The sequence below is a fragment of the Lepus europaeus genome, chromosome 10 (assembly GCF_033115175.1).
Source record: "Lepus europaeus isolate LE1 chromosome 10, mLepTim1.pri, whole genome shotgun sequence".
Classification (NCBI taxonomy): domain Eukaryota; kingdom Metazoa; phylum Chordata; class Mammalia; order Lagomorpha; family Leporidae; genus Lepus; species Lepus europaeus.
The window spans coordinates 49,804,787-49,829,431 of NC_084836.1; the positions used below are offsets into that span (position 1 = coordinate 49,804,787).

At 39.4% G+C, this 24,645-nt stretch overlaps 1 protein-coding gene across 1 annotated transcript in view; it reads left to right on the forward strand.

The window, feature by feature from the left end:
- Nucleotides 1–24,645, forward strand: part of TSPAN8 (tetraspanin 8) — a 35,485-nt gene that overhangs the window by 7,471 nt on the left and 3,369 nt on the right. Inside the window, exons 2-7 of the mRNA XM_062202070.1 lie at nucleotides 5,634–5,696; nucleotides 11,158–11,295; nucleotides 13,126–13,200; nucleotides 13,301–13,408; nucleotides 20,162–20,293; nucleotides 23,270–23,353. Of these exons, the coding sequence (XP_062058054.1) occupies nucleotides 5,634–5,696; nucleotides 11,158–11,295; nucleotides 13,126–13,200; nucleotides 13,301–13,408; nucleotides 20,162–20,293; nucleotides 23,270–23,353 (600 nt within the window). The remainder of the gene's footprint in view (nucleotides 1–5,633; nucleotides 5,697–11,157; nucleotides 11,296–13,125; nucleotides 13,201–13,300; nucleotides 13,409–20,161; nucleotides 20,294–23,269; nucleotides 23,354–24,645) is intronic.

Genomic DNA, 24,645 nt, shown 5'->3' on the forward strand with positions numbered 1-24,645 from the left:
GAGGTACTTTACTCTGAAGGGAGGAGAGAACTTCCACTTTGACTATGACCTTGTCTAAATATTATCAGAGTCGGTGAACTCAAAAGGCTTCCACAGCTATGGCAACTCATGAAAAGAGCCTAGGGTGATTACTGACTCCATAAACAAGAGTGTCAATTTGTTAAGTCAACAACAGGAGTCACTGTGCACTTACTCCTCATGTAGGATCTCTGTCCTTAATGTGCTGTACATTGTGATTTAATGCTATAACTAGTACTCAAACAGTATGTTTCACTTTGTGTTGCTATGGGGTACAAACTGTTGAAATCTTTACTTAATATATACTAAACTGATCTTCTGTATATAAAGATAATTGAAAATGAATCTGGAGGTGAATGAAAGGGGAAAGGGAGCAGGAAAGGGGAGGGTTGTGAGTGGGAGGGAAATTATGGGGGGGGGGGGAAGCCATTGTAATCCATAAGCTGTACTTTGGAAATTTATATTCATTAAATAAAAGTTTTAAAAAAAAGGAAAAAAAATACAAATGCAATGCCCACATTTTCCTATGCCTCTCTTAGATACACCATGCTGATAGTATTGTAGCTGCTGAGGGTGTTTTAGGTGTCTGAGTAAGCATGGAACAGAGAGCATTTGGCTGGTGGATGTGGTGGAATAATGGCCAGCAATGGAGACAATGGAGAGCTATGGAGAGGCCAGCTCTTTTTTTTTTTTTTTTTTTTTGACAGGCAGAGTAGATAGTGAGAGAGAGAGACAGAGAAAGGTCTTCCTTTTTGCCATTGGTTCACCCTCCAATGGCCACTGTGACCGGCTTATCATGCTGATCCGAAGCCAGGGGCCAGGTGCTTCTCCTGGTCTCCCATGCGGGTGCAGGGCCCAAGCACTTGGGCCATCCTCCACTGCCTTCCCGGGCCACAGCAGAGAGCTGGCCTGGAAGAGGGGCAACCAGGATAGAATCCGGCGCCCCAACCGGGACTAAAACCCGGTGTGCTGGCACCACAAGGCGGAGGATTAGCCTGTTAAGCCACGGCGCCGGAGGCCAGCTTTTAATGAAGGAGAGCAGAGTGAGGTAACATCCACAATCCCAGATGGGGCAAGGTGAGGAAAAGAGGTCAAGTTGTGGAGTCAGGTGTATCAGAAACTGAAGGAAGCCAATACATGCAGAAATACGAAGAGAGAGAAGGAAATCAGAATGTGGTGAGAGTTTCAAGAATCAGGATTTCAATGTTCATCAATGAATTCTTTGTGGTACCTTGGCTTGATCTCTAGGTTAGATGTGCGTCCCAAGGTAGACTTATCTATGGCTGTAATGTATGAACTTTGTAAATAGAGTCGTTGGCTACCACCGTGCGATCATGTGACAGTGACAAAACACATTAGAACCCAGTGGTGGAGATCTCAGTCTGAATATCAGTTCTTTCATCACTAGCTGTGCTGCCTTCTGGAAATTAGCTAATCTCTCTCTGCATTACTACTCCTCATCAATAAAAAAATGATGACAGTGGTAGTATCTATCTACATCATGGAGTTGTGAAAATTAAGTGCATTGACAGATGAGAAGAACTCATAATAATGCCATATAAATATTTAAAGAAGACATTTCAGTGGCAATTGTATAAGAATCTTTATGACTCAGAAATATGAAACTACTCTACATAGTGGCGAATAAATTTCAGTGTTTGATTTTGAAACAGGAAGAAATAAAACAGCAAGAAAAAAAGGCAAGAATTTGTCTCTCTCTCATAAGTCAAGACAATGAGAAAAAAGTATATACTGTAAACACAGTGACTGGGATCAAATCCTGAATCCATCCCTATTGCTCTGTGACTAGCACATGACTTTTCTGCCTCCCATAATCAAGTCACCTCTGGTATTCTGGGATTATCGTAAAAATGAGTCTTGTAGTTGGCCCCTTAAACATTATCCATTTTTGTCCCTCAAGGTGCCCCTTTGGGACCAATAATGATAAAGTTCACAGTCTAGTCTGTATCCCAGCAGTTTCTCCCTTTCTCTACACTGCTGAAGCACACTTCCATAAACATTAAAATCAAAAGATACAGTTGGGAGAGAGGGAGTAGGGATGATTGGAGGACATGTTATCAGAGAAGAGGACAAGTCAACATTCTACCAGTTGGGGAGGACATGTGACACAGTAGTTAATTTGCTGCCTGGAATGTCCACATCCCGTATTGGAGGGCTTGGTTTGAGTCCTGGCACCTCTGCTCCAAATTCAGCTTCCTTCTAATATTTACCCTGGGAGGCTGCAGATGGCTGCTCAAGTATTTGGGTCCTGCCACCCTTGTGGAAGACCTGGAGAGAGTTTCTGGCTCCTGTTGCAGGCATTTGGAGAGTGAATCAGGAGATGGTAGATCTCTGGTGGGTTTCTGGTGAGGGCCCTCTTCCTGGCCACCTTCTTGCTATGTTCTTTCTTGGTCTTTCTTCAGTTGTGTGAGTGGGAGAGGGAGAGAGGGAAAGAGAGATTTTGATTACTTTTAAGGTCACCAATCTTAACAGGTTAGGATGCCACCTTTATGACTTTACATGATCCTATCTTTTAAAATCCATATCTCCAAATACAGTCACATTGGAAGTTAGGATTTTCAACATATAAATTTTCAACATATACATTTTTAGTCCATTGAATATACATAAGCAAATTTCACAATTGCCTAATTTGTTAGAATGCTGATTGAGACCAACTACATCCTAATTCCATAGAAAGAATGATGCTCTGTGAAAGCTGAGTAAAAACCACAGAGATTCTCTAGAAATAAGTGGAAGAGGTTGGGCCAAGGAAGTTCTGCAGGGTCACTGATAGCAGGCCTCGGCACTGAGTATACTGACCCCTTTCCTTTTACAACTTTACCAAAAGAAACTGGGTTGGAGATAGACACATATTTCTTTTCTTCTTAAAAATTTTTAAAAATTTTATTGAAGGTACACAAATTGCATGTATTTCATGAACTTAGTGATACTTCCCACCCTACCCTCCCTCCCGCCTATGTTCCCACCTTTCTTCCTTCTCCCTCTCCTACTCCCACTCTTTTTACAAAGATCTATTTTCAGCTTACTTTATACTTATTTCTTAATTTATACTTGTGTTGATGAAAACAGCATGAAAAGACTAAGGGAGAAATCCTTGAGGCAAACTGGAAAAAGGGCTCAGGGAACCAATATGGTAGTCAATCTAATAATCAAGATGAACTAGTTTAGTATTTTTTTTTTTTTTTGACAAGCAGAGTTAGACAGTGAGAGAGAGAGACAAAGAGAGAAAGGTCTTCCTTCCATTGGTTTGTCCCCCAAATGGCTGCTGCCGCCGGCACGCTGCGCCAATCCAAAGCCAGGAGCCAGGTGCTTCCTCCCAGTCTCCCATGCGGGTGCAGGGCCCAAGCACTTGGGCCATCCTCCACTGCACTCCCGGGCCACAGCAGAGAGCTGGACTGGAAGAGGGGCAACCGGGACAGAATCCGGCACCCCGACCGGGACTAGAACCTAGAGTACCGCCGCCACAGGCAGAGGATTAGCCTAGTGAGCTGTGGTGCCAGCCGAACTAGTCTAGTATTAATCATCACTATAGAATGATCATCCTTGATAGAAAGGAAATTTACCTTCATCTTTGTTTGAGAAGCAAAGAGAGACAGAGAGAAAGATAATGAAAGCTCTCATTTGGAGAGTAAATCAGTCAATGGGAATTCTATCAATCTTTGCTTCTCAAATGAAGTTTCAATTTTTAAAATATAAACAGTTAAATAAAGAAAAACTTGTCATTTGTGGGACAGTTAGTGTTTATTTCATAAGGCTTACTAATGGTTTGTTTTCTAAGTACTTGGAAAAATGAAGAACTTATCATACACACAAAAATTTAAACATCATGTTTACTCTGAAAATTATTAAAGATTTTTCGTTGATAGTTGAATAAATGTCAGATAACAATGATAAAACTGCCAGGATTGTATTTGTATTTGAAGCTAAAGACCAATGTGAGAACTTAGATAATAAATTTACGTCTACTTGTGAAAGGAGAATAAAAAGAAAGAAAATATTAGTGAACAAATCATGTAACAAAAACCCAGTTGTTATAAAATTACTGAAAACTCCAGAAGGTTTTATTGTCATTTGTATAAATTCTCACTTAGAGACTTATTAACAGAAAATTTCTAAAATGAGCATTTATCCTAATTTACAAATGAAGTTAGGATTTAGTGAAAGGAGGTAGGGGTGTAAAAAAAGGAAGATTTTGAGACTCCGAAACTTTCTTTCATGGCTTCTATTTTACTGTATGTATAGATGTGTAAGATAATTAAATTGCATAGGTTGTTTGGCATTTAGATAAAGAGCTTTTATTTTTAATTTTAATTACACTCATTTTTGGGGGGAGTTGAAGCATGTGATGGACATGGATTGGGTAGGAGTTGCTGAGGATTTTCAGAATGAATACACACACACACACACACACACACACACACACATATATATATATATATATATATATATATATATATATTTGAATTCCAACTTCTTCATCCAAGATGAAGAGTTAGGACCTGGGTTTTGAAGTTTTTTAGAGTATACAGAATCTTATTTTTCAGCTACTCATTACACTTGACAAAAATCTCGACTCTGTCTCCACTATAAACCTCATGAGGAGCCATTAAAAGTGCCATTGGGCATTGCTGCCTTGTGGCTCAACCATGCATGAAAGCAATGATGCTCTGAGGACACTGGGTTTTGGAGGACTTGGACATTTCTCTGTCAGAGCATGGAAGCTTAGAATCTTCTAGAAAGTCCATCCAGGCCTGCTGTGTCTGATATGTTACCAGCCCTGCTCTTAACATCTCCCTCTAATAATAGATCTTTGACTTTTTTTTGAGGTCATAATATGTATCTTTTTTTTTTTAAAGAAAGCCTGAAAGACAAGAATTTTCCTTACACTAAAGTAAAATGTGTTTCACATTTTATGTGTTGGCCTTTGTCCAAATTAAATAATCTGGTAGAGTCATTAAAGGAATTTAAGACTTTAAGAACTATTCTTCATTGTTCTTTTTCTCTGGATAAACTTTACTACCTACAAGAACTTATTTTTAAAAGAATTTATTTAGGTCCAATAAGTGTTGGTTAGTGTATATCTCAGTTGCTGAACTGCAAATTTTGTCTAATGTCCTACTGTTCTCTGCTTACCCCAACTTTATTCTCCCTCTTGCATCCTGAGTGAATATTTCATGATTAGTCAGTTGTTTTCTTCTTTCTGGACCCAAGATAGCTTTTGAGAGACAAACCCAGAGGCTTGATAAATATATTTTATCTCTAATCTATTGTGACTTGTCTTTTGGGTGTTACAATCTCCAAAAACACAGAGTTGGAATTGCAACATGGAAAATGATCTTTCCTTGCTTAGTGAAGATGACTTCTGGTCCACAGACCTACCAGTGCTTTGCAGACAACAAGCAGTTATTCTTATCAAACATATGGATTGCAATAGAACATTTCCACAATTATCTGTATATTTCATTTATGCCTTTCAGGTAGTAATGGTTAATTTAATGAAAAACTAGATGGATGACTAGATGGATGAGAGTATGTGGAATTGGTTCATTTTGTCTTAATTGTAAACTCTACCTTTTTTTTTTTTTTTCCAGCTATGTGGTATCTTGATCCTGGCAATAGCAATATGGGTACGAGTAAGCAAAGATGGTCAAGAGGTAAATAAACAAATATAAGCCACCTTGTCCCTAGTGTAGTTTATTTCTAATAACTATTTTATCTATGAAAATGAAAGTAATGACTATCACAATAACAATAAGCACTTCCACAACATTTTTCTTGACTACTTTAACTCATCATTTGTGCTGATATGTGATTTTATAATTTAGTTAAGTTAATTGAATTACTCTGTCCCTGGCACCATGCTAGGTGTCAACAATGGTTCTGGAGCATAGAAGAGGTATTATTCTAAACATTGAAAAATTTCAGTGAAAATGGAGGTGGGAAGGGGCTGAAGTGGAAATGTTTTTCCTTCATCATTTGTTTAAAGCCAGCCTGATATACCACTTGAGAAAGTAGACCACCCCCCTCCTCACCAAGAGTAACCATTTTTGTACTAGAAGATTTTTCAATAATTTAACTGATCTCAAAGTGGTTGATCCAAAAGGAAAAAAAAGGTGTGTGGGGGGAGTTATCTTAAGGAAATTTGAGTCTGTGCTTTAAAGGCATCACGAAACACTATAGTTAGTGTTACTCATGACAACTAACATTGAAGGCAATCCCTTCCAACATGAAAAGCTTGTCATGTGAATATAGCTCAGCAGTTATCTGGGCATGCCCAGCTTCTTGCTACCTGTACAAGACGAACATGTCCCTGTTTTGCCTACTACACATATTTTTTTGACCAGGGGCAAAGATCTTATGAAGATTTTCCCGAGTTTAGAAGAAGCTTTCTTCCTATGGATAAATTTTGATTCCAGCCTCTGGACTTCTCATGTGCTCTCCATTTCATACCACAGTGTCACAAATGTGGGAAGACTGGGCAGGGAAGGGACAAAAGCAAAAGCATGGGAGGAGGGTTCTTTGTTTTATCCAACACTGTGCCATCCTGGCAGCATTCTCCGGTTTCTTGCTCTCCTCTTTTCAGGGGTATCCCTCCTTCCCAAATTATTATTCTTAATCCTGTAGAATGTTTTTTTTCATTTTTCTTTGTTGCCTGGGTTCTTGCCACTGTGCGGAATCATGTCTTCTATTGCTAGTGCCATTTCAAGGTATTTGCCCAAATGAGGAGAATTTCCTCCTCCTTAGATTTTTTTATTCCTATTTGATAGTTATTAAACTATTTTTAAGCCAGCAGTTAAGAGAATATCTGTGTGACAAAGATAGAGAGCAAGCTCTTACTTGCTGGTTCACTCCCAAAATGCCTTCAATGTGACTAGGACTGGGGCTAGGCCAGGCTGAAGCTGGGAGCCAGAAACTCAATCCAGGTTTCCTGCATGAGTGACTGGGACTCAACTAGTTGAGCAATCACTTGCTGCCTCCCCGGGTATGCTTTAGCTGGAAGCTAAAATCAGGAGTTGGAACCAGGATTCAAATTCATTACTGTCTTCTGGGATACAGACATCTCAACTAGCTTCTTAACTACTAGGTCAAACATCTGCTTCAGATAGCACATATCCTAATAAAATTTATTTAATCATGGTACAGTTAAAAGCCTCTGTTCACAGCCTGGTGGAAAGAGCAATTAAAGACAAATTTTTCTGTTCTGTTTCCTATCCTAAAGTGGGGGACACTTCTGGAAATTTCTCTCCCTCTTTCTCTTTTACAATTTGCTTTCTACTCCTGTGGAACCCATAGAATCAGAGCAACAATTAGTTACCTCAGCATTCTGTGCCTTACTTAGGTGAAAACCTTTGGTGGGGGACAGTTATGTTTTATACTGATAAATATGCCTTCCTGAAGGCTTGAGGATCTGCAATGTAAGCCTAGAAAAGGTATTTGAAGATGGACAGAATCTCTGTTGTTTAGAATGGGATGTCTGACATTGGGGCTCATCATCAAACACAGAGATTAACAACAACCTACATATAGAGCACTTTGGCCTTTTCTAACATGGGTGCGAGGCCTGCATCTTATTTATTTTATTCTTTTACTTCTGGTTGATATTTTCTTTCCCCTTAGTGTTTCTGGTAAACAAATTTGGTGTTTAGTCTGTTAAGAAGTTACCCACATTGAATAAATTAAGGGAATACTGTTGTCATTGAGGGTGTTACTCCACATGTGGGGATAAGAATGAATTAATAGAACTAGACAGCATCTTAGTTATGTTCAGACTCTTGCGCTGTCAGCCTCTTACCATGAACAAAAGCAAGTTATTTGCCAGGACCACATTAACCAGTTTGATTTATCTACAGTTAGCTTGATTTTTATTTATCTGAGGTTTGTGACAAAGAATCATGACTGAGCAAAGAGCTGAACTTTATTAGTGGAGAAATAGAAGTAGCAGTTTTAGAAGGGAAAACATGGACACAAACAGAAAAGGAGAATGTTGAGGAGGAGGTAACATATCTTTCTGCTAGTGTTTCATAGGAATAATTTTCTTCCCCTGGGATAAACTCAGCACCATGAGGAGAAGCATATTGGCAGCCATCCTTGACCCAGGAGACCTCCTCTAATCCAAAGAGGAACCCTGGCGCTTTGTTGTCCAGGCCCAGCCATTCCTCTTCCATTAGAAATTCTCCCCTTGTCCTATGACTCACTCAGACACACCATTCATCCAACATCTTTTAATACCCTAAGTTTTCTCTGATGCACCAAACATCTGAACTGAGATTTCTATCCCATTCTTGAGTAAGACTAGCTGCTTTTTGTGCTGGACATGGCACAGTGACTGCCAGGCAGTCAACACACTGCTTTCTGGCCAGTCTCTGACGCTGGGTCACCCTTCCTAGGCCAGTCTCATAGAGGTTCCTCATGAACTGCTGCACCAGTGCTGGCTGTACCACCCAGACCCCATAAGTATATATTTGATCTATTATTCTATACCTGGGTGATCTGTCCTAAATTCTGATAGCCCTGCTAGTGAGTCTTCAAACCTGTTTGACAGCTTAGGGTTTGCTTGTACTGGCCACAATATTCTAGTGAAGCATTTTTAGTGGTAAGTTAATAGAGATCATTTCTTTTCTTAGAAGAAATATTTACTTTTTTGAAAGAGAGGGAGGGAGGGAGGGGGGAAGGAGAGAGAGAAAAAGGGAGAGAGAGAGAAGATAGAGAGAGAACCCAAGAGCTCCCATCAGCTGGTTCACCCCTCAAAAGGCAATGATAACCAGGGAGCCAAGGTTAGGAGCGATGAACTGAATCCAGTTCTTTCACATGGATGACAGGATCCCATCTAATTGAGCTATCACCTGGTGCTGTGGATTTGTTCTGGGAGGAGGAGCACAGTGGGGGCAAAAGGCATGGAGTCACCACACAGACACCAGGAGTGAGGTGAAAATGGGCCAGAGGCGAGCAGCCTGCAGATTCATTTATTTCAGTTGGTACAGCAGCTTATATAGTCGAGGCAGCCAATCCGGTCAAGGGGTGGTTTCTGCCCTAACCAGTCACAGCCTGTTGCCAGGCAGGCTCCATTGCCAGGTGGTTTCCCAGGGGGCTTCTGAAGCCATTCCTGAGTAACTGATGCTAGCTTGCCAGTGGCCATCTTGGCATGGCCTTCTCATTCCACCTTAATCACCCATTGCATCTTAGAGTCTGGAGGAAACTAGAGTCAGTACTGAAAGCTAAGGATAAAACCCAGGGTGCTCCAGTGTGGGATTCAGGCATCCTTGCTGGCATCATAACCACCAGGCCAAATGCCCACTCCAGGCTGGTTTCTTAATGCTACTTTTTTGTCACATTTAGTTTGACCCAGATATCATGACTGTTTATTAACAAAGCTGATTTCATGGCTTCAATCCTAACAAGAAAACAAACAAAGAAAGCCCCAAAACAAACAAAAATCTTTAGGCCTAACCAAGCTTTCAAAATATGTAAATTGAAACATTATCTGTAAATACAGACTTTAATAGACAAGAGGACTTAGATGTTAGAGGCTGGCCCACAACCTCTTTATAAATGGAAAACTGAAGCCCAAAGAGTTAGTTGAGTATCCCAGGGTTACAAATTTAGTTTTTGTTTTGTTGTTTTGTTTTACAAATTGAGTTCTTTGTCAGGATCCTGACTGGGATCTAAATCTTTGTTTTAATGCTTTTCTAACTTCAGCACAATATTTCATACTGATTGCAGAATAAAGATTTCTTCTAGTTATGAAAGGACATAAAAAGCCTTGAAAACAAAAAAAGGGCATCAAAAGTGGTAGCAGTAGTCAAATCATTTTTGCCTTTGACATTACCAGGGATCTGTACAGCAGATTCTGAGAGACAAAATATTTCAGGTAGACTAGTAACTAGTGTTCTACCTGGAGATAGCCCAGTAGAAGAGGTTAGAGGTGATAGATGGACTATGTGTAAAAGTCATGTATGACACAGGCACACGATTTCACTCCTTCACTATGATTTGTTCCTGGCCCTATATGAAGAACAAGATTTTGATCAGGGGTAGGTCTTCAGAGGGTGTTGAAGAAAAACATGTGCTATGGTGTGGTGTGTTGTGTGTGTGTGTGTGTGTTAATAGAAATTAATTATACCGAATGGAGAGCACATCCACAGAAAGGGTCCTAGAATTTTTTCCTTAATATCCCATTTCTTATCAGTCAGAAAAATTAGAGTTGATAAGAAATATTAGAAGTGGACTTTCTTTTATAAAGATGAAAAGTATTCTTACGCAAAAGTACTCTCATGTCCTTTTTCAATCAATACCTATTTTCTCTCCTGCCTTCATCCAAGGAAAACACTGCTTTGATTTTTATCACCATAGTGTTACTATTCTTGAATTTCATATTAGGGGACTCAGACATTATTTATGCCTTTACGCAGGGCTTCTTTAGCTCACTGTAATAATGAGATTCTTTCATAGCATTGTGTCTATCCATTGTTTGAGAAATGTTGGACTTTTAAAATTTAAAACATTAAATTGCCATAATGGTTTATAATGCAACTTTGTGCCTAAAATGCAGAATATGCAAACCAAAGATCACATCAGTAACAGTGAAAATACCTGCCTTCTAAACTTTTTGAAATCATTTTTAAAAGCCTATTACATCCTTTCCATCCATCCAACTTCCAATGTATCACTTTAGAAAAATAGGAGATTGGAAACATGATTCAGATCCATGTCATCTTAACAGAATGTTAGGTCATGGTGGCCTGGGATTCTCACTTGTTTAGATCATGTCAGTATTTCAAGGTCCCAGAACAGGGCCTGGCACATAGAAGATACTCATTGGCTATATATTTTAACTTTCATTTAAAAACTTTAACAGACACATAAAAACTCTACATGTTTGTGGAGTACCAAGTGATGTTTTAATGCATATCTACATTGTATATAATGTCTACTCAGGGTGAACAGATCTATTTCCTCAAATATTGAAGATTTTTCAGTGGTGAAAGCCTTCAAAATCCTATTCTTTAGCTCTTTTTTTTTTTTTTTTTGAGAGTGAGAGACATATAGATATAGTTGTTGAATGAAGGAAACATCAAGGAAATGGCTTTTTTGTCATTAATCTCTTTTTATTTCCAGATTATCAGTTCTGGAGACAAAGCCACCAACTTCTATGTTGCTGCAGATATGTTGATTGCTGTGGGCGCCATCATCATGATCCTGGGCTTCCTGGGATGCTGTGGAGCCATGAAAGAAAGTCGCTGCATGCTTCTCTTGGTGAGCTCTTCAGGCAAACCCCAACATTCAGCCTGCAGGCTCCTGAGGATTATCTTCCATCCTCAGAGTCTGTCAAAAGTGTTTGCCAAGACTGATCTAATTCCAACTTCCGTTAGAGGGTTTAACTGTGGAAACTAACATGACTTAGAGTTGACTATGTTTGGCTGTGATTGGAGAATACTTTGAGAAAAGACAAACTCTAGTCATTTACATATCATTCATTTATTCAACAGTACTGCAGACCTCTGGGTGCCAGATTCTGTGCTAAACCATATATACAACTTAAGGCAATTCCAACCTGGTACGGAAGAGTAATAAGTAAATAGCCGGTTACACTGGGAGTGTTCCCAGGAGAAAAGGGCAAGGAGAGGGGCCACTTTTTGGCAGGGGCAGAGATGAATAAGGTGATTGTGTGGGCAAAGGTATAATGAGGTCTCTAGAAAGATATCCTGGCTGTCCAGTGCTTGTATATTTGGGGAACTGAAAAGCCTTGGAAATGGCGGGAGAGTAGGCAATAGCCACGTTCAATAAATCATGGATCTGAGCCTGTGGTCAAATCATAAAGTGTCCTATGTGCCACATAAGACAATGTAAGCCATGAGAGAACCAGACTTGTCACTTGGAAAATAAGGAGGATGAACTATGTCAGAATAATCCAAATATGTTTACTTTTAACATATACAGTAAAAAATAATGAATGGATATGGTAAAAAAAAATAGGAAAAATCCAAGTGTTTGTCAGGTATAGAACTGACACTAGAGTTTTTGAGAGCCAATCAAAACTTGTTTCTTTCTTTTTCTTTTTCTTTTTTTTTATTTTTGACAGGCAGAGTGGACAGTGAGAGAGAGAGACAGAGAGAAAGGTCTTATTTTTGCTGTTGGTTCACTCTCCAATGGCCGCCGTGGCCGGCACGCTGTGGCCCGCGCACCGCGCTGATCCGAAGCCAGGAGCCAGGTGCTTCTCCTGGTCTCGCATGGGGTGCAGGGCCCAAGCACTTGGGCCATCCTCCACTGCACTCCAGGGGCCATAGCAGAGAGCTGGCCTGGAAGAGGAGCAACCAGGATAGAATCCGGCACCCCAACCAGGACTAGAACCCAGTGTGCCGGCGCCACAAGGCGGAGGATTAGCCTATTGAGCCGCGGCGCCGGCCAAAACTTGTTTCTTAATAAAATAAGTGTTTTATGAGTCCTTGAAAAGAATTTCTTTTAACTGTTTCTTTGGTATGAGGGAGCTTTAACAGGACACTAACAGGATGCTAACAGCATCCTGAACTGTTACCTTTTCATTAAAAAGATCCTATTTGCAATGTGGGGAAGTTAATGACTTGAGAAGTTTATTAAACAAATAAACAAGCAAAAAAAGAATCTGTGGGCTGCATCCTCCAAAATTATGATTCAGTAGATCTGAGGCATGTTTCAGGAATCTACATATCTATAACCAAATGCCAGATGGTCCTGATAATGACGGAAATTCTGTTTCAAAACCATCTCTCTGCGTTTGGTGAAGACAGGGAAGGAGAAAGATAATATTCAAATAAATTCATGTATGTCTTCAGCTTCTCTCCATTCACTATCATAGATACCAGTAGTCCTATCAATAAATTTTCATTTGCACTATTTTCCTTTGCCAGTCTTTGAAGCAAATGTTTCTGAGTGATAACACACCTCCAATTTGCAGTCTGAGCAGGGTAGAGTAAGTGAAGGGTGTGGCTGCTACACGACTGTATAAGATCCCGAGTGTCAAGAGCAGTGCTGTGCTAAAGTGTCCCCAGATGTTACTGAATGTGTAGAGGACAATAAATGTTCTTACTCCTTTTTTTTTTCTTTCAGTTTTTCATAGGCTTGCTTCTGATCCTGATCCTGCAGTTGGCAACAGGAATCCTAGGAGCTGTTTTCAGATCAGAGGTGTGTACATAGAGGATGTTTGGAAAATTTTGGAACAGCATGAAAAGTTGAAATACTGCCCTCTGGCATAAATAATTTAATAATATTTTCTCATTTGCAGTCTGAGCATGTTCTAAATTCAACTCTCTATGAAAACGTAAAGCTGTTGAGAGAAACAAGTGAGGAGGCAAAAATGTTCCAGCAGGCCCTGATTGAATTTCAAGAAGAGGTAATTAGCATCTGCAGGTTATCTGGGGAGTTGGGCACAGGTTTTCTACACTTACACTGGTGTATTCCTTGAAGACTGATAATGTTTGCATTTTGCAGATATTGACTGATTATTCTGTCACCATGCCATAAGAAATATTCAGGAATATTTGTAGCTATTTTCCAATTTCCGTATGAAATTCTTGAACTAGATTAGAAGATAGAGATTAAGAAGTTAAGTTTTTTGATTGGTTCAATTCAGTAACTGCTTTAACATCATCAAAAGGAAAATATAAGAAGTTTCTCTCTCTCTCTTGCTCTCTCTCTCTCTCTCTCTCTCACACACACACACACACACGCACACGCTCACACCCTCTCACCCTATCACCTTCTCCCTCCCAGAAAAATAAGCATAGTTGGCCCGCACTGTGGCTCAATAGGCTAATCCTCTGCCTGCAGAGCCAGCACACCAGGTTCTAGTCCCAGTCGGGGCGCCGGATTCTGTCCTGGTTGCCCCTCTTCCAGGCCAGCTCTCTGCTGTGGCCCGGGAGGGCAGTGGAGGATGGCCCAAGTCCTTGGGTCCTGCACCCGCATGGGAGACCAGGAGAAGCACCTGGCTCCTGGCTTCGGATCAGCGCGGTGCGCCGGCCACAGCACGCCAGCCACGGCGGCCATTGGAGAGTGAACCAACGGTAAAGGAAGACCTTTCTCTCTCTCTCTCTCTCTCTCACTGTCCACTCTGCCTGTCCAAAAAAAAAAAAAAAAAAATAAGCGTAGCTAACATTGGTAGTCATGATTACCAGGTTTTACATTCAGCAGCTCATTTATGCCTTTCAATAACCCTAAATGCTGTTTTAGTTGTTTGTGTTACTATAACAAAATACCCAAGGCTTGGAACTTTGTAAAGAAAAGTTTTATTTGGTTTATGGTTCTAGAGGACCGAGACCATGACATCAGCACCTGCTGTGCTCTGTCTGATGCAGGCTTCATGACAGGTGGCATCACATGGCAGCTACAAGTGTGTAGAGGGGAGAGACATCACATGGCAAGACAAGAAGACAGAGGCTGGGGAGAGTCCAGGCTTGCTCTCATTATAACAACCTATTCTCCTAGAAGTTAATTCACTCCTGCAAGATCTACATACTCAAGAAGATGAGCATTAATTTATCTATGAGAGTAGAGCTCTTTTGACTTAAATCCTTCCACTACACCCCACTTCTTAAAGATTCTACCATCTCGAAACCATCCGACTTGGAACCAGCCTTCCAGCACATGTACCTTTGAGGGACACACTCAAATCATATAAAACCACAGCAGATGGTATACAAGTCAACCATTGCATTACTACATTAAAATATCTAAAGCAGATAACTTTATGAAGAGAAAACATTTATTTGGCTTGCAGTTTTGAACGTTTAAGGGCATGGGGCCAGCATCAGCTCAGTTCTGGAGAGGAAAGCATGGCAAGTAGTAGATAGTGATGGCAGGAATGTGTGTGTTGGAATAAGTGGTCATATCTCAAGCCAGGAGCAAAAAGTGATACACATGTCCCTTAACCCTTCAAGGGTCACACACCCTCAGTTACCTAAGAATTTCCCACAAGGCTCCACCTACCAAAGATCTCACCGCTTCCCAATTGCTGTGCCCTGGGGACCATACTTTAATCATGGACCTTTGGGGGATGTACAGTCCATAAAAGATGGGTAATATCACTATTCTTGTTATCACCATTTTATAGATGAAGAAATTGAGGGCCAGCGCCATAGCTCACTTGGCTAATCCTTCACCTGCGGCACCAGCACCTCGGGTTCTAGTCCCGGTTTGGGCACTGGTTCTGTCCCGATTGTTCCTCTTCCAGTCCAGCTCTCTGCTGTGGCCCAGGAGTGCAGTGGAGGATGGCCCAAGTCCTTGGGCCCTGCACCCACATGGGAGACCAGGAGGAAACACCTAGCTCCTAACTTCAGATCAGCGTGGTGTGCTGGCCACAGCATGCCAGCCATAGCAGCCATTTGGGGGGTGAACCAATGGAAAAAGGAAGACCTTTCTCTCTGTCTCTCTCTCTCTCACTGTCTAATTCTGCCTGTCCAAAAAAAAAAAAAAAAAAAAAAAGGAAATTGAGGTTTAGAAGGCTCTGACTGCTGACAAGTTTTGGGTTGGAGTTTGAGTCCAGATCTGTCTTGCCAGTCTATTTATTATGTTTTAATTGATCCTGGGTAGGCATTGAAGGTACTCTACTCTCTGACTCCCACCTGCTCTTTTTACACCATTCCATAAAGAAGTCACTTGAGTCCAGTTAGATTTATCTCCTCAAGATCCCTTGAACAATTTTGTCTTTCTGCCTTTGCATCATTTCTACTGTTCCCTGCTGTTGGAATATACTTACCACATTTTTTCCCTAGATATATGTACTGTAAAGATGGACTAAAACTATTAGTTCTCTGTGAAACTCATCCTCATAATAGCTTTTCATTCAATATTCCCCTCATATTAACTACATATTGCATTCACTTCATGCAAGTCATGAAAATTCTCAGAATTTTAGGGGAGGCTTTTATAGGTCATTTACCTTGACTTCTCATTGACTGAAGCATTTTGTATTTATGGTCTTCTACCTTTTAATTAAATATTGAACGGGTGGGCTTAGGCACAGAGGGTTAAGATACTACTCAAAATGCCCATATCAGAGTGTTTGAATTCAAGTCCCATCCCAGGTGTACTCTACATCCAACCTTCAGTTAATGCACAGCCTGTGAATGAGCAGATGATGGTTCAAGGACTTGGGCCCTGTGATCCATGTGGGAAACGTGGAATGAGTTCTGGATTCCAGGGTTTTGCCTGGCCCAGCCCTTGCTGTTGTGAGCATTTGGGGGTAGTGAATCAATTATGGGAGATCTCTCTCTCTCTCTCTCTCTCTCGCTCTCCACATCTCTGTCTTTCTGCCTTTCAAGTAAATAAAATAAACATTAAAAATAAGTATTAAGGAATTAGTTTTATCATTTTTGCCCATTCCAATTAGATACAAGATTATTTGTGTGTTTTTTCTTAATTTGAAACAAATATGCTTCCCTAAAATTTACATCATTTAGTCCTAGTTCAATTTCAGAAGACAAATCAATTCTATGGATGCTTTCACACAAGGCAGCTTTTCTTTGAAAATGGATATTGTTTGATTCCTAAAAGCTTTGCTTCTCAATTTGAAACATCCTTGGTTTCTTGAGCTATTTATCAGATGACTTTTTTTTCCCCTCCAGAACATTCTTAAATTCCTATTTGGAAAGGCTCCAGCTTGTAAAAATTCTGCTTAAAGCTTTGTTTCCTAGAACTGAAACCTGACATGGGTCATTCCCTGTTTAGCATCCTCTGTTTTGTGCATTGTTCCTAGCTCCCCTGTAGTTGCGTCCTCTGATTTTCTCTCCTCCTAAGTCATTCCCTCTCTAGAGCACAAAATAATACAGGCTTGCTGTAGGAAGAATTTAGACAGCCGCAGTCCCTCCACTGGGCAGGACTGAGCACCCTGGTCATTTCTGGTTATGTTGAATAGACCAGGTATACTGCGGGTCACACTTGCTGCACTTTTCCCCCGAGATTCAAAGTCTCAATGCCAACCCCGAGTTTCTAAATAATCTGTTTATTTTGGCATGTTCTCCTGAAGTGCCCTCAATCTTCTTATAGAAATCCTGTCTGCAGCTCCTTGTGTTCGTTGGGCTATCATAACTTTCTGCTGTCTATCTGAGTTTGTTTATTTTTCTTCTTTTTTTCCTTTCATGGCTTTCTTGTTTTAGTTATGTTTCTTTGGGAAAAGAGTTTTACCCTAAATTCTGGCTGGGTAACCTGGGGTCCCACTACATATGGACAGAAATTACAGCAGAGGCATAGCTTTCTTTCTGGGTTTCAGTGAATTTCCACACAAATTCATGGTTGACATATGATGGAATGTTCCTCTCTTGGGTTCTTGGTAATGGCTATTTGTCTAGAGGGGCTGTGTCACTCATAGTATACTGCCCTTCTCATTTAGAGGTTACACAACTTTCAGCAAGTCCTGGCCCACATCTTCTCTCCCTGTGCCCACTTATAATCTAGTGATCAACTATTATGATAAGTTTTAGCTTTCCTACTTCCCACCCTATCCTTTAACAAGTATGTCTCTGTGCCTCCCTGAGGTGCGTTGTATTCCAGGTACAGACTCTGAATGTGTATAGTGGGACTTACATTATGTTTAATTTGGAGTATTTGTATCAGTTAATGCTATTCAAGATTACATAATCAGAATGAGTAGGAAATTAATCATGTCTCCCATGGGAACAGGAAAAGAAATTGTTTCAAGATTTCCCTCTTTGTTAATGTTGACCTTGGAACCACCTGAAATTTCCAGCTCTTTGTCACCTGTTGAGTCATATTCTTGTGCAATTCAGTCTTTGGGCCAAGGTGCAAGACTGCATGACTGCCTCAGTTGAACTTGTTAGTTTAAATCCATTCTTTGCACTGTCTTTGAAACTTGATTCTGTTCTCCAGTGTATTAATCACCACTTCCAGCTCCCCATCACTACATAGTTCACTTTTTTTTTGAAAGACAGAGCAATGGGGGTGGGGGGGGGAGGGAGGGAGAGAGAGAGAGAGAGATCTGAAATCAGGAGCCAGGGACTCCATCTGGGATCACTACATGGGTGACCATGGCCCACACACTGAAGCATCTTTCACTGCCTTCCCAGCTGCATTAGCAGGAAACTGGATCAAAAATAGAGGTAACAGAACTGAATCCAGCACTCTCATATGGGATGCTTACATCCTAAGCAGCTGCTTAACCTGCTACACCATAATGCCAGCCCCAACAGAGTTCAAAGATACTTTGTATATTTTTATCCAAAATACTTTGTGTGTTTTTACCCAATATTGAATAGATACATTCATGTTTGTGCATAACACTACCACCAACAATAAAAGCAGTGTACACATGCAATCAGATGCTTTCTACAAACCAGGCACTGGGCTAAGCACTTCATATATGCATATGGATTTGCTTATTTCCATCTTTACAAGTTGGCAAGTTAGATGCTATTCTTCACAACTATTTTCTGCATTGCAAAGATGAAGAAACTGAGAAACAGAGAAGTTTGAGTCATGTGAGTAACCTAACCACCTACCCAGTTCCTTAATTGTCCCAGCATTGCAATGCATTGAAGCCTGGAGAGGCATCCAGTGTTGGTTCTATTTTTTCAGCAATGTTTTCCCCACCATTTCTGCATAAAGAGTGTTCTCACTAATAGAGCAGATAGGAGCACGATGAGAGATAATAACTTTTCTCTCTCTCATTTGATAATATTACACTTTTCTCTCTCTCATTTGATAGTATTACATGCTATTCCCTCTGGGTCATTGGGCATATCACTTCCTTGTTTTTCTTCACCAAGGAAAGCTATATATCCTCTGTTTCCTCTTCCTAGTGATTCTCCATGCTTCAGTGTATTCTGGACCTTAATTTTCCCAACATTATTCTAAGAGTTTCATTCTTCATTTGTTTACCTTCCATATTTTACAGAGGCTTATGAAAACTCAATCATGTGAGAGGCCCCTTGAGGATACTCTTTGGTCCTTGAGAAGCCTCTCATCTTTCTCCTCCTCTCTCCCAAGATAATCAGAAATTGTGGGGTGGAAACTTTATTTTTAAAACTTCTTATCTGTTTTGAGAAACAGTTCTTTAATGAGACCCTGACACTCTCATGAATTCTTTGGAAACATACTAGCTAAAATCTAGGATATAGGGACCTGACACTCAACCCTTCTCATTTGTCAATAGAATTTGAAGGTGAATTTTTAAAAATCTTCTTCCAAGTGCCTCAGATTTTTGACTCTTATCCTCATTTTTCCTCATTAATCTTAAGACCAAAATGAAAGATTCTTTCATTTTTACTTCTGTGTTCAGGTGAGTGAAGAGATTTACAAGATGGTGAAGTATGAGAAACTTCTTGGGGCTGGCGCTGTGGCACAGCAGGTTAATGCCCTGACCTGAACCACCAGCATCCCATATGGGTGCCGGTTCGAGACCCGGTTGCTCCACTTCCAATCCAGCTCTCTGCTTAACCTGGGAAAGCAGTAGAAAATGGTCCAAGTCCTTGGGGCCCTGCACCCACGTGGGAGACCCGGAGGAAGCTCCTGGCTCCTAGCTTTGGATTGGCACAGCTCCGGCCGTTGTGGCCAACTGGGGAGTGAACCGTCAGATGGAAGACCTCTCTCTCTCTCTCTCCCTCTGCCTCTCCTCTCTTTGTGTAACTCTGACTTTCAAATAAATAAATCTTAAAAAAAAAAAGAAATTTCTTCTTCTTCTTCTTCTTCTTCTTCTTTTTTTTTTTTTTTTTTTTTGACAGGCAGAGTGGATAGTGAGAGAGAGAGACAGAGAAAGGTCTTCCTTTTTGCCATTGGTTCACCCTCCAATGGCCACTGCGGCCGGCGCATCTCGCTGATCCAAAGGCAGGAGCCAGGTGCTTCTCCTGGTCTCCCATGCGGGTGCAGGGCCCAAGGACTTGGGCCATCCTCCACTGCCTTCCCAGGCCACAGCAGAGAGCTGGCCTGGAAGAGGGGCAACCGGGATAGAATCCGGCGTCCCGACCGGGACTAGAACCTGGTGTGCCGGCGCCGCAAGGCGGAGGATTAGCCTGTTAAACCATGGCGCCGGCAAAAAAGAAACTTCTTAATAATGAGTTCAGAAGAGTATGATTTAGTGTATTGAGAATGTTTTTAATCTTCTTAATGACTTCTCATTCTTCTTTTCATGAAACAGTTTAAATGCTGTGGTGTGGTCAATGGAGCTATTGATTGGGGAAACAATTTTCAACAAAATTACAAATCATGTGAATGTCCAGTTGTGTCAGAATCTTGTACATATTATGAAGGACAATTTGTGTACAAACAGGTAAGAACAAAATCAAATTTGGCATAAAAAGGCGACTCTGTTATTTTCTTTTCACAATGAAATTCTGTGCAAAAAATTAAAGTACAGCAAGTACATTGGAAATCATGTTATTAAATTTACAGGAGTTTCCTAAATACAAAAGAATTCCTTATTTAAAGATAAAAGCATATATTAAAAATGAAAGTATTTTATTTCTTCTATGAGCTTGGTATTATTTAAAACCAACTTTTACATTTCAAAAAAATATTCTATAAGGGAAGGCAAAGTACATACTAAAAGTTTATTTTGTCCTGTTTTTAGTGTCCTTAATCACTATTCTCCATTTTTTTTATTTTAACGTAAATTCTAAAAATGAATATTCTCATCAATTTTCAAAGGCAGTTTTGTTTTTCTTATTAAAGTTTTCTTTTCTCAAGAAATTATGTAAGTGTAAAGGAAGGATTTGACATTTAGGGGTTTAAGTTCTGGCTATTAAAGTTTTCTAGCAGTTTACCTAGTTATTTATGAAATTGAGAAGCTGCCTTGGAGATTTAAAGTCAACTAAAAAGATGAGTTTATCTTTTATGTATGTGGATGTCATATTTATGTGACTTTTGGAAATCAGTCAGTGGTTGTCCAATTTCTTTCTATTGATCAACTCATCAAATATTTGTTGACTACCTCCTATGTGCTACACCTTCTACCAGCCTCTGGGGATACATTCTTGAACAGGATACTAATGGAGCTGATGCCAGATAGGGAAGAGTGAAAAATGATTAGGTGACTTCAATTCAATGGATATCGGCATTGTTAGAATAGGAGTATCACAAGTGTTGTGGTACCCCATCCAAATCAGTCTTTGAAGTTCGAGATATGGTTTCACAGAGGACATGACATCTGTCCCTTACCAAAGGGCTTTATATGGCTGCTCCTTATGCCTGGAGGGAATGCATAATAAAATAACAATTGGTATTAGTATGTCATATATGTGCTGTTATTCTTTGTTGCATACTATGTGTGAGACAAACTCTTGATAGGTTTAGATGTGTTTCTGGATCTTCAAGATTATAATCAAGTTAGGAGACAGATGCTTAAAAATGATCATAATTCACAATGAACTGATTTCTTTAATAACTAGAGATTATTTTTAATCTATTATTGTTTGGTTTTAGTAACTGCTATTGAGCATAGTATATAAAAGGAAATAGAAAGTATCTCAAGGATAACTTCCTTCTCCCTGACTACCTCCTCTAGGTCCCACAGGCTCTGTTCTGAAGGGTTTTGTTGGCACAAATATTTAAAGTAACCCACAGAAGTTATCTAGACTACAGCATTACTGTGTCTTTTCAGTGTCAAAGTAATATCACTGAAAACATTTTATTCTTACTTTTTGTAGTCCTCTATGCTCCTCACCTCCTTATTATATAATATTAATGGTACAGTATCTACAGGAAGCAGGGAAATAAACATGGTACAAATGAATGTAGTTCCCACTTAGGGTAGTGAGAAAATTAGTAAATTCAATTGCAGATTGCTGGCTGTCTCCCATTAAAGATTCAATTTACAAACGTTTTTCCTCAGTTAGGAAAAAGTGCTTTTCTTGGTTTTTCTAAAAAAGTCCCTAGTATTATATATACTAAAAGGATATTCTCTGCAATTTCACACATAATTCAGCTGCATATAGGTTGATAGATGTACCAGTTTCCCAGGAAGTTATAAATTCATAAAATACTTCCATCTGCCTTCAGTCATTTGCAAGAAGTTTGGAAAAATAAGCAATCTGGAATGGCTGCAATTCACATTTCTTCCTTCCCACCCTTCCCCCTTTTACCAAGATAACCTTGTTATCTCAGGGAAAGTGGCAGAGAAAAATCGCTCAAATATAACTAGTGTGACTCAGTAGATGTAATCCCTAACCTCATAGTTAACCTGAAATGATGTAGTAACCTCCGTGAATAGTTACTGCTTTGATCAGGTGTGAATGAAGAAACTCATTACAGTCACGAATGAAGGGAAAAGACTGACTCAGCCTGGTGGAGACATTTAGTTATTAAACAAATAGTAGTATCATGTTAGCCTTCGGACACATATGAATATCACAGTGATGCTATATTTTATAGCAATACAATTTCCATTTTTAAAATCAGCCTTATAATTTATAATTGCTGAAGTTTTTAGGTTTGATCTGAAATGTTTTAAACTTAGGGAATTGTATGGTGGTTTGAATAAATTTCTGAAAAATAATAGGGGTAACTTTATAAATTCTCCTTTTAATCTAAAATAATGGCATGATGGTAGATATAAAGATTTTTTTTCCTTTTAAGATAAAAATAACACTGATGTACATTTCAAATAATTTCATTTTTAACTGACAAAATTTGCATATTTGTGGTTATAGACATTATTAAGGGGTTTTGTTTTATGAATGAAAATTTGCAATATATTTAGGTAAAATCTTAATCAGAAACATCCGTTTTGCAGATTATGAACCTAAAAAATTCTAGTCCAGGTTATATCAAGTCTAGTATAAATAAAATGAATTTAGGATAAAATATTTTATCAGTTGTAGTATTGTAATAAAATTATAATTTCTATACTTTGGAATATATTGGAAGGTATTATTTATAAACATTAATCCATAGATTCAGCAACTAGTCAATTGAAGCAAAATTTTGTTCTTTAAGTGCTTTATAATTTTGGGAGATATTGGTGAAAATATTATTATTTATAATTATAGGTCCTAGGTTTACTAGTTAGGTAATTGAGCAAAATTTTACTCTTGAGGAATCAATTTTGAGGAACTTTTGATTTATAAACAAATGATAGCAGTTATAACCTTTTGGAGAAAGGGTGAAGTAGAGAGTAGAGGAGATAATCTGATTTCCTTTTTGTTGAGTGTGTTGCGTGGCAACAATAAAAACATAAACCAAATGAATAAAAATGTTAATATTATATTATCAAAATTTTACTAAAGGTAACATTTTATTTTTTTAACAGCCATGTATTTCTTTGATAAAAGACTTTGTTATAAAACATATTATTATAATTGTTGGAATAGCATTTGGACTGGCAGTTATTGAGGTACGTATAATCTTGCCTTATGACTTTTCATTCGTTCCCTTGTTTGCTCATTAATACATCTAACAAATCACCTATGGTAAGCCAAACGAAAATCAGGTGCTTTAGAAAAGCATTGGGTTCTGAGTGCCCTAGGCCCAGCATCTCTGTAAATCAGCCTGAGAATGGGGAAGGGATTTCAGTCCTATGAACTGAGCAGAGCTGAGGCTGCTATTTCTGAAGTGAGAAAAAAAAAGTAGAATTAGTTTCTATACTGTTCTTAGTCCCAGATATTCTTTTCCTATGGAAAAGTAACACAAGGGCTAAACTTTCCTAACATTAGAAAGAAAAGCACCACACACAAGCAAAGAACAACCCTTAAAGTTTCTTCTCTCTCTTCATGACTTTGAAACAGGAAAAAAAAACTGAGTTCAAGAGTATGGGGAGTGATTTTCTTGTTATTCTATTCTAGAAAAATCTTGCACGTTCTAAAAACTAGAAGCAATTGCCTATGATTTTTCTCAATGTGAGTACTGGAGACTTCCAGTAGTTTTCAGGGAAGTTTCGGGTTTATAGATTATTCTCATCAATTTAATCATTGATGTTGAAAAAAATCCTTCATGGGATTTTTATCTTGATGGAGTAATTTGAAGAATACTTTATACATGACCTAAATCTTTGCCAAACAGATGAAATAAAACTGCTTACAGCAGCAATTTTGGAATTATCCCAAATCTTGGGTAACTTAGATATCAAGTGAGTCAAGTTCACTCACAGGACATTCATAAGAATCTTAAGGATGTGAACTGTCCCCCTGGTTCCTGAATTTCTCAGCCAACCATTAGAAAAGATGTAGGGATTATTCACAGAAAATGGAGCTATTAAATGTTACTTTCTTGTAATCCAGATTAGTAGGTCTTTCATGGTAGGTAATGGTTGCCTTTCTTTAGGTCTGATATATAACTAAAGTCAAATAGTCTGTTTCTCTTTTCTAAAAAATAGCTCCAAGAGTATGTGATTTTTAAAGATTTGTTTATTTATTTGAAACGCCAAGTTACAGAGAGAGAGGGACAGACACCACACACACACACACAGAGAGAGAGAGAGAGAGAGAGAAACAGAATGAGAATGATCTTCCATCGAAATGGCAGCAACCATGAGGTCTGGGCCAGGCCAAAGCCAGGAGACTAGAACTCCATCTAACTTTTCCATATGTTTGGCAGTGACCCAAGCACCTTGACCATCCTCTGCTGCTTTTTCAGGTGCATTATCAGGGAGCTGGATGGGAAGTAGAGTGGGACTCAATCCGGCACTCA